Raw genomic sequence first — 13,558 nt, forward strand, 5'->3', positions numbered from 1 at the left:
ATCTCGTGTCTACATAGGTCAGCGACTATAGTACAATGGCAGTCATCATCTCGTGTCTACATAGGTCAGCGACTATAGTACAATGGCAGTCATCATCTCGTGTCTACATAGGTCAGCGACTATAGTACAATGGCAGTCATCATCTCGTGTCTACGTAGGTCAGCGACTATAGTACAATGGCAGTCATCATCTCGTGTCTACATAGGTCAGCGACTATAGTACAATGGCAGTCATCATCTCGTGTCTACATAGGTCAGCGACTATAGTACAATGGGCCTTAGAATATAATCAGTCAGAGCCTGTTATGTCTATTTATCAAGGTTATTAGTCTATTCAGGTTGAACAGTCCAAAACTACTTCAAATCGATAGTCTTTTCTATAACTCTTATTGTCTGAGTGAAGAGAGGCAACAGGCAACTTTATGAAATATGTAATAGGGAGAAAAAACAATTCTTTTCACAATACTGTAGTTAATGTAAGTGAATTACGAAATGCTACTAGGGTGGAGCTTTCATAAGCCACTTCTTTGTGTAGCCTGCTGACACAGACAGCAATAATACGTTCTTTCCATTTAAGTAAAGTCCTCTGAAAGGTTGACTTGCAAAAAAATTCACATTACAGTTATTTGGTATCAAACAATTCCCCATGTCTTACTCTATTGTGTTGTAGGTGCAAAATATGTGGGAATGTAATTACAGGCTCTTAAAAGCTCAAAAACGAACAGTTAATCGCAGCCATCACGAAAACGCCGTAGATTAGAATCCCATTCCAAAAGGGCTCAAATGGGACGTGTAGTTGGACAAGATGGCTTCTGTTTACACTTTTATGCAACCTCATTCGTCGAAATACTTTCACAAATATACTTCTCACATTCAATAAAACCATATCTATTGTCCTTAGGCGTCTATTTCATCATCATTGTAATGACGTCATTTTGAGCACTGATATCTCAAAACCTGCCCTAAAAAATCGTTTAATTTTTGAACATTAGCTCGAAGGCGTGCATATCATTTTCTGATAAACATGAGGAGCCTGTTGGTCACTTGTGATAATCGAAAAATGCTGCAGAAATCATTCGCACTGTTTTGCAGGATGTATGGGTCACATGATCAGATTACTACTAGATGATTAGACCAAGCTGAAATGAAACTGTAAAGTAGCGAGAATCTATATTTGATACGGGCTTTTCGGTAAAACCTGAAGTGTTTGTTATAAACTAGTGCTACGAGAAGTTTTATATTGAGCCTTTTATTGGCCTTTCAATTCACGTGATACCATCACGTGTCAAAACAATAACCAAATTGCTTGAGTACGTCAGAGAAATAAATTGATTCCAACCTACGCCGTTTTCGTGATGGCGACGATTAACTGCTTGTTTTTTAGCTTTTAAGAGCTTGTAATCGCATTTCCACATATTTTGCACCTACAACACAACAGAGTGAGACATGGGAAACCTTTTGATACCAAATAACTGTAATGTGAATGTTGTTGCAAGTCAACCTTTAAGGTTACAAGCAGATAAACTAGTAATACCTTTACTATAATGAAAGACTTGTCTGTCTGTTTGTCTGTCTGTCTAAAGCCAGGGTTTGATGTTAACACAAAAAGAATGAGATAAAAATATTGGGATGAGTGGGATTCGAACTCACCACAATTCCCTTGGTAAACCAACACTAATACCTACATGTATACTATTGAACCACCTCATGACGTTTCAGAATAATTGTGCAGCTAATTATTGTCTGCGTTTTAACACATGACTGACAATCATCCGACACACTAGCCTCCCAGAGTACTAGTCTATATATATATTTCTCAAAATATATTTTATGTTTGTCTGCATTCCGGCTGTAGCTATTATTAGAATAGCCTAGCTGGGCAACAATGCTGACGCAATGTCATCGCCTACTGGCATTTAAAGCTTAGTAACTAGGTTAGTGAAATTTTCCATTGGCAATGTGCCGGCCACTTGGCAATGGCCTGCCACTTGCTGGAGAGTTGCCTGCCCGCAAGTGGTAAGCAAATATTATCACTTCTACTTGTTTATAAGCCGATTTTTAATACCAGGGCTACGCCGGGAGGCACAGCTAGTAACAATAATAATAAAAGACTATCTGATTTCATTATATTTAAAGTCAAAAAAGTTACCTTTCTACTTTGCTACATTCAAAATTGCTACTTTCTTTTTTATGTTGACAGCTTTTCACTACTGAAAATACATTTCTTATAGCACAAGTGACTACAAGTAAAAGTATCTATATGAAAGAATGGGGAGCCTGATGCAAACTACCAGTCATGTATGTGAACTTCCTTCTAGAACTAAGACTACATAGCCTTACAATAATAATCATGTTCGCTGATGATATGCGTGTTTTGTGGCAAATGGTATACACTATAACACAGCATAAAATCGAAAAATTAGGTTTCTCTCCTTAAAATCTTCTCAAAATTTTATTGTAAATTTTTTAGAGGCCAACAAGGTGGTCCATCACCCTTTTACAAGGTGTTCCATCACCCTTTTACGATGTACAATGAAACGTAAACCATTAAACGCCGAACACTCGCCAAATCAATGCAGTCAAGGAAGTTGGAAGGATAGAAAAAGTCTTTGAGTCACCACTTCTGGGGAAATTCCCTTCTTGAATATTCTATGTCAGCAGTCCCCATCAGAGTATTGGCCAATCAACTTGCAGCACCGGTCTTTTATTAGATTGCAAATCAACATTTGTTATCCCGGAGGTGAAGAAAAAGGGAGCAATTGTAGGAACCTGCCTACATAGACAGAATCAGCTCATTCAAGGTATGATATCTATGATTTATTGGAGAGTAATTGTAGAAATAGAGTCTATAGACTTATAAATTATGTAAATAAGACATTGTTATTGACTGCCTCCTCTAAATTCTTCAAACATCATTACTCTACACAGACCAGACTTTAACCTCTTCCACCACCTGATACATTCTATACATGATGAAACTGTTCAGAGCTCTTAGCATGTTATAAATGACTATGTGAAGGTTTGAGCAGTGTATTTCTCATTTTAGTGGTGAAATGGCTAGCAGTGAAAACATCAATGACTCTCTAAATCAAATGATAACCTGTCCAATCTGTTATGAGCAGACCTCTCAGCTAAAATCTCTGCCATGTCAGCATACTATATGTCTACTGTGCATCACTCAGCTCCCAGTGAGACAACACAAGTCTCACTGTCCAACATGCAACAAGGTACTTTAACATAATTATTAGTCACATGAGTGATTTGTACTTCATTAGCCAGAGCAACATATCTTATCATAGCATAAGATTTGTGTAAGACATGTCTTCCTTGTCTTATGCAGCCCTCAACCAAACACATTTGTGATGCCTGTTTTGGTTAGACAAGACATGTTTTAAGGAATGTTTTTCCGTTTCAGTCTCCCTAGGATTCATAAGTTAATATTAAACATGTTTATTAAGACTCTCTGTGTGTGTGCTTGGCTTTTGAAATAGTCTGTCTTTATTATGGCCAACTACCTACATAGCCTACATATAACTTAATTACAAATATAGTCAAGAGTAGACAATCAACTTGAGTGTATCAAAGCCTATGTTATTGCTTTGAATATCATTTATTGATTTGTAACATTAGAAACTTTTGGTTGATCAACAGATATTTCTGGAACCAAATGGAGGCTTTGATCAGCTGCCGGACTGCCTGTTAGCAAAGCAGATCGCAGCATTGGTTCAGCAGAATAGTTCTGTGGGCACCAGCTCAGATGAGACACAAGGTAGCAGAGGACAACTACTATCCTAGGCATTTGAACTATATTACCCGCGCTATTGCCATGCAATAGTTAGCATAATTACCTGTCATTTTGCAGTTGGAATACATGTATATATTCAACATTTAACTAATAGATTCCAATCATATGACCCATACATATGCTATGCTCTTATAGAAGAAATGTTCATATTGTAGGTGAATATTAGAATTTTATGGACTCTAACAGGTTTGGGATTTTAAGCAATTTTTTTGGTACAGCATTCTTGCTCTGTGATTGAAAGAGATGTCTGTTTTCTGCAATTGGTCTGACTGGAACACAAGTTCCCTCTCCCTTCCTCCCTCTCCATTCTTCTCTCTCTCTCTCTCTCTCTCTCTCTCTCTCTCTCTCTCCCTCCCTCCCTCTCTCTCCCTCTCCTTCTCTCTCTCTCCTCTCCCTCTCCTCTCTTTCTCTCTCTCCCTCTCCTCTCTCTCTCCTCTCTCTCTCTCCCTCTCTCTCTCTCCCTCTCTCTCTCTCTCTCCCTTTCTCTCCTTCTCCTCTCGCTTTCCTTCTCCCTCTCTTCTCCCCTTTTTTTCCTCTCTCTCCTCTCTCTCTCCCTCTCTCTCTCTTCCTCTCTCCTCTCTCTCCCTCTCCTCTCTCTCCCTCTCTCTCTCTCTCCTCTCTAACTGCACACCTTCTGTCCTTCAGCTGCATACTTGCCTACTTTAAAAGGCTGCTTTATTAACTCTACATATTGCAGATGAATCTAATAAGGAAGAGGTTGAAGAGAAAATAGAAGCAGAGCGATCAGAAAACTTGCGCAAGAAAAAAGAAAAAGGTATGCTTGTAGTTATAGAAAAAAAAGCATCAAGTCTATCATCGGTTGGATTTCATTAAGTACGAGAGTGACACAGACCAGTTCAGCTTGTGTCAGAGCAGAGAAAGTTTCAAATACCTTGGTACTAGCTCACTGATTGTTAACTGCTAGTCTGTGAGCATAATCGACCGCTAGAGATAGTGATGACTCATTCTCTAGCTCACTACCAGTCACCACTTTACACCTTTATTCCATAAGTCTGGACATCATATATATATATGACTTAGCATTGTGGTAGATCATTCTTTGTCTTTTTTCTATGTGGTGATAGGCTTAAGACTGTCTGGGTTCTTTATGATTGAGTCTATTTATTGTAAGCATCTAAAGAGAGCAAAACTCAGCTGATAAAGAACTTGGAGGAGGCTCTAAACAGAGGCAAACAATGGCAGGCTAAAGCTACCGAGCAAGTACGTTCTCTGACGTGTTAGTAGACAGTGTCACATCCTCATCGTACTTACATGTAGTATGTGTTTTCTTATTATCATAATATAACATCAGATTATGGATATAAGGGCTTTATTTCCTATGTATGCAAGACTACTCAGGTATACATATAAGTAAGTACACACGAACTTTACTACAAATAGTGTGCATGAACAGAGAAGGTGTGGAATATGATCAATGATTCAGATACGTATCTGTGTAGTTCAAATAATGGGCTTCAATGTTTTTTTGTACGTGTATAACTTGGGTTTAGGAAAAGCTCTTGAAGGAAAGACAAGAGGGTATTCCAGAAACAAATAAGTCGGCTAAGGAGGCCATCATCAAGTATCGAGATGAAGTCAAGCTCAAGTGTGAGAAGAAGGTAAGAGATAGCAACTTCCTAATAACATTTACTGGCACTACATGCAAACATTCAAGTTGAAAATGTTTGTTGTTAAATTGAATTGATGTGAATGAATAAGTGTATTTGGTGTAACCCAATAAGTCGTTATAAAATATGTGAAGTCATATAACATAGACACAGACAGAAGAAAGCTGAGGATTTACCAAAGCCACTTACTAAAAACCAGCATTTGCAATTTTATATGTATATGGCTAGAATATGCTTTCAACAATGTAACATGACTGATGGGAGTAGGTTAGCTTTAGAAGAAGAATGCATGTCAATAGCTACCAGATGTGTAATTAAAGTGCTCAATTTCGGTAAAAATATATAGGCTGTAGATAAGTACTGCTTCAATTTTCAAAAATCTATATTCTTTATTGTTTAGTAGACTACAAAATACTCGTAACACATAGTATTTTGAGAAAGCTACGAACATACTATCTGCTGTTAGCGGTTGATACGGTTAGTATACTACTTGTCAAATAGTGGGCTCCCTTTTATTCATCATTTGGTAAGACACAAGTATTTATATTGGTTTGACAGCTGGAAGAGCTGACCAAAAGAGAAGCTGATGAGATTAGGACGATAGACAGCCAACTCAATACTCTAAAATCTCTCTCTGATAACATCGTTGCTGCCAACGAGTTTACTCCTGAACTTCTCTCCAAACTCTCTGATGAATCTTGCTCTGATGAATGCATTGCACAAGCACGCGAGCAGCTGGAACGTCTTGCAACATCTACCGATGCTCTGATGACCTGTAACTTTGGTAATTAGCACAGACATTGCTTTGACGGTTTGCTCTGGAATAAGCACATTCTATACTTACAACTGAAACATTGTAAACTTTCAATAGACCGTGTTTAAAAGGTCGAATATCTAGAACATAATATTTTATATCCAGCTCTACTCAAACTTTACTAGAAAGATTGTAAAGTGGCTGTTTCTGCGTTTAGCTATAGCTGTCGAATCACATTTCTTACAACTTTCAAACTTTCGTTTTGTACAAAGAATAGCAATCAACTGAGTTGTCACATCATGCTGTAGAGGCACCTAAACGAGAAAAATCACTTGAGAGAGGAGATTGTGTTCGCATAACTTTCAACAAAGATGAATCTGTGCAGGATTTCATTGACAGCAAAGTGAGCTTGTCAAGTATTGGCATCGTCACAGGATATGGCAACCTTCAAGGAAAGGTAAGTTCATGCTAGTAATATAACAGATACAGTAAGTTGAGAGGTTATTGGGAGAGTTTTTAAACATAGTTCTGCCATTGAATAACTTCTATTACAAACAACAACTAGTTTTAGAGGTTGCTAGTGACATGTACACAGTATACTGGAGATTACTTGTTATATTTCTCAGGTGGTGCAGTATTCATGTATCAGCATCTACCTACTTGGTAGCAGCTCTACTGCTCACCTACCATCAGATGAACAATAATAATAATACAACTCAGCTGTATGATGATTAACTTAATACTACTGGCCCACCTTCCCTGTCTGCCCCATCATCCTATCTGATATACCAACTTTTCTACATAATAACATAGAAGAATTAATAGCACTCATATTTTACTGTGTACACGCTTATACGCTTGTGTAATTATACACTCATGTATATGCATGTGTTTTCTCAAACATGCATGTATATGAAGTTATATTGGCAAGTACATATATACCATGTGTCCCTGCATATATGCTTATCTTGCAAATAGGCTGATCCTAGACAAACAGCCCTAAAATCAGGGAATTTGTAAGATTTCGCATATAACCAACCCTATAGATCAAAGCAACAGGTTGCGGATATGGAGTGGCTTTTGTAGGCTTAGTACAAGATGTTTCTGATTGGCGAGTTATATAATCAGCCTATCATGTCTTTGTTTAATCGAAAGGAAACAACCATCTGTTTGCATTGAACGAATGGAAAACATGTTTGCATCTCAGGCTGACCTTAGTTTCGCTTTGCAAAAACACATTTTCATAGCAAATTCTTTTTTTCGATGATCAGACGCATTACATCTATGTAGCTTTCACAAATCATAGATCAATGGACTTACGGTTATTATTTATTGGGCAATCGTATAGGAGTGACAGTGAGTGTTTGTTTTTAGCAGCAGTAATAATAATAATGCTATAGGCTACAATAATAGTAGTAACTCATCTGTGTCAAAACAGACTTAACTTGTCAACCACGCTGTAGTATGAAGAGAACAAAAAGTGTCCAAACTCATTTTACAACCCATTTGTGGTCTTTCTATTACAGAATATGTAAAATTTTACGCTAATTAATTTGTTCTGATGTTATGACAACTTATTGCGCCAATGTCAAATACTTTGCTTTAGCGAATATTCAATTGCATAAGTAAAAAAATTTATTTGGTAGGGAAAAAGTTAATGATAGTGGTAACTATTCTTGGTATTTTCACTTTTATTAATAAAGGTGAGTCAATAAGGGATCGGAGTTGCAGTTGTTGAAATTAAGTTAGCATAATGTCATTTTGTTTGCTTTCAATCAGAGTTGTACGTGAATAACCTGAAACCCTTACATTGGTAAAAAAAGAGTTTGTGCTTTAGAATCGGTTTATATGCTAGGATATACGGTATGTATGCACATATGTGTAAATATGCTACACTTCTCAGTATATCATACACAAACTTCAATGATTATGAATTTTTATATCTACTGTATTTGCTGTTCATCATTTTACAGAGCGTTGTGCTTTTTCCTGAGAAGGCAAACTATGTTGGATCTAATGTGGCAAAGGTGCAAGAGAAAGCTAAGATTCCATTTATGGGTGATCGTGTGCGCGTGAAGGGTTCTGTGAAAGATCCACACTTTTCGTGGAGGGGAGTGCGTCCTTTAGATAGGTAAACCAACAACACGCTATCTTACCATTAAGCAAGTACACATCAGCAAATACATGGCTAGTGAATTCTATGCTGGTATACAATAAATGTATATAGCATATGAACAAGGCACTCCAAGACTTGTTCCTGATTGTTTTATGTGACTGAAGCACTCTGTAAAAATCTATAGTAAACCTAAACAATCATTCTCTGAACCATTCTTGATTTGAAAAAATGTTTCTGATTTCATCTTATATCTATTTTGATGTACTATTTTTTATAGCCGTGGAATCTTCACTGATATAGAACCGAACCGTGACGCACCGGAGGATGATATGGTTGTCAGAGTAGATTTTCCAGAAGAACGGAAATGGAAAGGACTGTACTCAGAGATTGAGCGTGTTCCAGGATGCGGTTTTGAAGTGTGTAGCATGTAGTTGTGTCCTCTCCTTTCATAGTATTAGATGATTTGGTTATGCTTTGCCAGCTTTTACCTCCTGTTGCAAAATTGAATGATTTGAAAATGATACACTGATTACTATTACAGGTTGGCGACAAAGTGCAGATTAAAAGCTCTGTTCTGGAACCTTCTAGAGGTTGGGGTAATGTCACTGGAAGCTCAATCGGTAGAGTGCTCAAGATTGAGGGAGAAGAAGGGAAGGAGGAACTTACCATAGACTTTCCAGAATGCAGCAATTGGGTTGGCTTAGCAAAGGAGCTGGAAATCCCTGTCAAGCTTAAAAAAGGAGACGCCGTTCAGGTGAGTCTTATAATTTTACCAGCAGTTGTTGGAGAATTAGATAAATGACCGCTCAACAATTCCAGTAGCATTTGTCTTCACTTCATATAGATGTTAGGATCTTCAACACAATGAAGAAGCTGGTAGAACAGGTACTTATAGGTAAAATCACATACGGTACTTTTCAGACTATTAGCTGCTACTTTTTTCCGATGTTTTGAGCCATACGGCTTATTTAGAGGCTGCGGCTGTTCTGTGGTTTTTTCTTTCACCACTAAAGCGCATTTTTCAGAATCTCTGGTTAGTGCGTACCTATCAGTGAAAGAAAAAATGAAACAATGCCTAACTGTACTGTACCATTAGGCATTAAAATGCCTAACGGTACTGTTTCATTTTAACCGGCAAAGTTGTGTTAAAAAGCACAGTCCTGAGTTCTGTGGCCTATACAAAAGGTGCGGCTTATGTATTGTTTTATCATTGTTTTTTGAAAATAAAGCAGATGCGGCTTATATAGGGGTGCGGTTAATAGTCCGAAAAGTGCGGTACTTGTTCAAAGAGAGTAATAGCATTTCAATTTATCACTAAACCTTTATATTTAAACTCAAACCACATGGAAAAGTAAAATGCACCAGAGCTACTGATACCAATTATACATGTACACAGTGTATACGCGTATACAGCTAATGATACCAATTATACATGTACACAGTGTATACGCGTATACAGCTAATGATACCAATTATACATGTACACAGTGTATACGCGTATACAGCTAATGATACCAATTATACATGTACACAGTGTATACGCGTATACAGCTAATGATACCAATTATACATGTACACAGTGTATACGCGTATACAGCTAATGATACCAATTATACATGTACACAGTGTATACGCGTATACAGCTAATGATACCAATTATACATGTACACAGTGTATACGCGTATACAGCTAATGATACCAATTATACATGTACACAGTGTATACGCGTATACAGCTAATGATACCAATTATACATGTACACAGTGTATACGCGTATACAGCTAATGATACCAATTATACATGTACACAGTGTATACGCGTATACAGCTAATGATACCAATTATACATGTACACAGTGTATACGCGTATACAGCTAATGATACCAATTATACATGTACACAGTGTATACGCGTATACAGCTAATGATACCAATTATACATGTACACAGTGTATACGCGTATACAGCTAATGATACCAATTATACATGTACACAGTGTATACGCGTATACAGCTAATGATACCAATTATACATGTACACAGTGTATACGCGTATACAGCTAATGATACCAATTATACATGTACACAGTGTATACGCGTATACAGCTAATGATACCAATTATACATGTACACAGTGTATACGCGTATACAGCTAATGATACCAATTATACATGTACACAGTGTATACGCGTATACAGCTAATGATACCAATTATACATGTACACAGTGTATACGCGTATACAGCTAATGATACCAATTATACATGTACACAGTGTATACGCGTATACAGCTAATGATACCAATTATACATGTACACAGTGTATACGCGTATACAGCTAATGATACCAATTATACATGTACACAGTGTATACGCGTATACAGCTAATGATACCAATTATACATGTACACAGTGTATACGCGTATACAGCTAATGATACCAATTATACATGTACACAGTGTATACGCGTATACAGCTAATGATACCAATTATACATGTACACAGTGTATACGTGTATACAGCTAATGATACCAATTATACATGTACACAGTGTATACGTGTATGCAGCTAATGATACAAATTATAGAGATGGTATAATCATATCCAAACCAACGCTAGCTTGAGTGCCATTTATCAGACACGATGCCGGTAATTTTTGGAGTCAGCAGCTCATTATCGAGTACATACTTACCACATATCTTGAACAACTTGTGGCTGGTGAGTAGACAGGCATGTGGTGGCCTAAATGTTAACACTGACGTATGTGACACTGTTGCTGAGCTTTCTGCCATTACAGGTGAGAAAAACAGTCAAAACACCCAAGCTTGGATGGAAAGGCGTGTCACATGGTCGTGTTGGAGAGTTGATCAAAATGCCTAGTGATTCAGACACAGGTATTGACACCTGTACATAAAAAGAGAATTAACGGTTTATATAAATATCACTTTGATCGACACTTAATAGATATCACTTTGATAGACACTGAATAGATATCACCTTGTTAGATACTGAATATATATCACCTTGTTAGATACTGAATAGATATCACTTTGATAGATACTGAATAGATATCACCTTGTTAGATACTGAATAGATATCATCTTGTTAGATACTGAATAGATATCACCTTGTTAGATACTGAATATATATCAAGTTATTAGATACTAAATAGATATCACTTAGTTAGATACTGAATAGCTATCACCTTGTTAGCTACTGAATATATATCACCTTATTAGATACTAAATAGATATCACCTTGTTAGATACTGAATAGATATCACCTTGTTAGACACTCAATAGATATCACCTTGTTTGATACTGGATAGCTATTACTTTGTTAGCTACTGAATATATATCACCTTATTAGATACTAAATAGATATCACTTAGTTAGATACTGAATAGATATCACCTTGTTAGATACTGAATAGATATCACCTTGTTAGATACTGGATAAGTATCACCTTGTTAGCTACTGAATATATATCACCTTATTAGATACTAAATAGATATCACATAGTTAGATACAGAATAGATATCACCTTGTTAGATACTAAATAGATGTCACCTAGTTAGATACTGGATAGCTATCACCTTGTTAGATACTGAATATATATCACTTTGTTAGATACTGAATAGATATCACCTTGTTAGATACTGAATAGATATCACCTTGTTAGATACTGAATTGATATCATCTTGTTAAGTACTGAATAGATATCATCTTGTTAGATACTGAATAGATATCACCTTGTTAGATACTGAATAGATATCACCTTGTTAGACACTCAATAGATATCACCTTGTTAGATACTGGATAGCTATTACCTTGTTAGATACTGAATAAATATCACCTTGTTAGATACTGAATAGATATCACCTTGTTAGATACTGAATAGATATCATCTTGTTAGATACTGAATGGATACCACCTTGTTAAGTACTGAATAGATATCATCTTTTTAGATGCTGAATAGATACCACCTTGTTAGATACTGAATAGATATCACCTTGTTAGATACTGAATAGACATCACCTTGTTACATGTAGATACTGAATTGATATCATCTTGTTATGTACTGAATAGATATCATCTTGTTAGATGCTGAATAGATATTACCTTGTTAGATACTGAATATATATAACCATGATACTAGCCGAGTCACTTTGGAATAACTAGAGCCTTGGTATATACAGTAAATAGATAAAGCTTTTGTGCATACACATCTTGCGCTACAACTGTTTGGTTATTCTATATACTTCGTAGAAAATATTGTGCAAGTGAGGTTTCCAAATACCAATGAGCCATGGTCATGCTTGTTGGAAGAATTGGAACTTGGCAAATCTGGAATGCGTGGACTCGGACTTCTTGGACATCCAGGTCTTGGCATGCGTGTTGGCAATGGTCTTGGTATGATGGAACAGCTTCAAGCCATGAACGCAGAACACTTGGAAATGATGAAGCAGCTAATGGATGACTAATAGAAACTATTTCAAAACCTCAAAGCATAAAACTATTTCTATATTATATTTCTATATACAAAACAAAATTTTTACTGTGGTAAAACAGAATATTCAACAATAGACATTGATTTTTATTTTAGCCTTGATAAACATGTATTAAGATATACTTTGCTGTGTATATGAAGCTATCTACTGCTCGAGGTTCATTTCTACACCGGTTCCCTTTTCTGCTCGGTGGAACCCTGTATGCGCTTGTCTGTTGCCTTTTGTTAATCATTCTTATTATTTATTAACTTGTGTGTATATAAGAAGCAAATATATTAATGCTTGTTATTATACCTTGCACTGCATATTTATAGAGTAAATGCAAATACACGAACATTAAATGGTTGTTTTTGTTATAAATATATAACTCTTCTGTTTGACTATAATTTTAACTATTGAATTTAAAATCTGGCATATTTTGTTTGTAAATCTCACAATGAGAATTGCAATAGATGAATGATTGGCATACGATGAATATGAATTGGCATACAAGCACCGACAGGCTGGTTGCGTTAAGCAAGCACCGACAGGCTGGTTGCGTTAAGCAAGCACCGACAGGCTGGTTGCGCTAAGCAAGCACCGACAGGCTGGTTGCGCTAAGCAAGCACCGACAGGCTGGTTGCGCTAAGCAAGCACCGACAGGCTGGTTGCGTTAAGCAAGCACCGACAGGCTGGTTGCGTTAAGCAAGCACCGACAGGCTGGTTGCGTTAAGCAAGCACCGACAGGCTGGTTGCGTTAAGCAAGCACCGA

At 36.8% G+C, this 13,558-nt stretch overlaps 2 protein-coding genes across 2 annotated transcripts; both read left to right on the forward strand.

Annotated features, from left to right (window-relative positions):
* The first annotated feature begins 1,956 nt into the window (after positions 1–1,956).
* LOC137400744 (RING finger protein nhl-1-like) lies at positions 1,957–6,890 on the forward strand. The gene is made up of 9 exons (XM_068087080.1): positions 1,957–2,015; positions 3,046–3,226; positions 3,651–3,768; positions 4,502–4,579; positions 4,937–5,025; positions 5,316–5,423; positions 5,991–6,216; positions 6,495–6,643; positions 6,813–6,890. The coding sequence occupies exons 1-9, from the start codon at positions 1,957–1,959 to the stop codon at positions 6,888–6,890; spliced, it is 1,086 nt and encodes a 361-aa protein (XP_067943181.1).
* A 1,338-nt stretch (positions 6,891–8,228) lies between these two features.
* LOC137401066 (uncharacterized) lies at positions 8,229–12,957 on the forward strand. Its single transcript, XM_068087416.1, has 5 exons — positions 8,229–8,317; positions 8,580–8,718; positions 8,844–9,056; positions 11,095–11,191; positions 12,566–12,957. Exons 1-5 carry the CDS (start codon positions 8,241–8,243, stop codon positions 12,778–12,780), a joined length of 741 nt encoding a protein of 246 aa, XP_067943517.1. The 5' UTR covers positions 8,229–8,240; the 3' UTR covers positions 12,781–12,957.
* Positions 12,958–13,558: the final 601 nt, after the last annotated feature.

This window comes from Watersipora subatra, chromosome 7, assembly GCF_963576615.1.
Source record: "Watersipora subatra chromosome 7, tzWatSuba1.1, whole genome shotgun sequence".
NCBI classification, from domain to species: Eukaryota; Metazoa; Bryozoa; class Gymnolaemata; order Cheilostomatida; family Watersiporidae; genus Watersipora; species Watersipora subatra.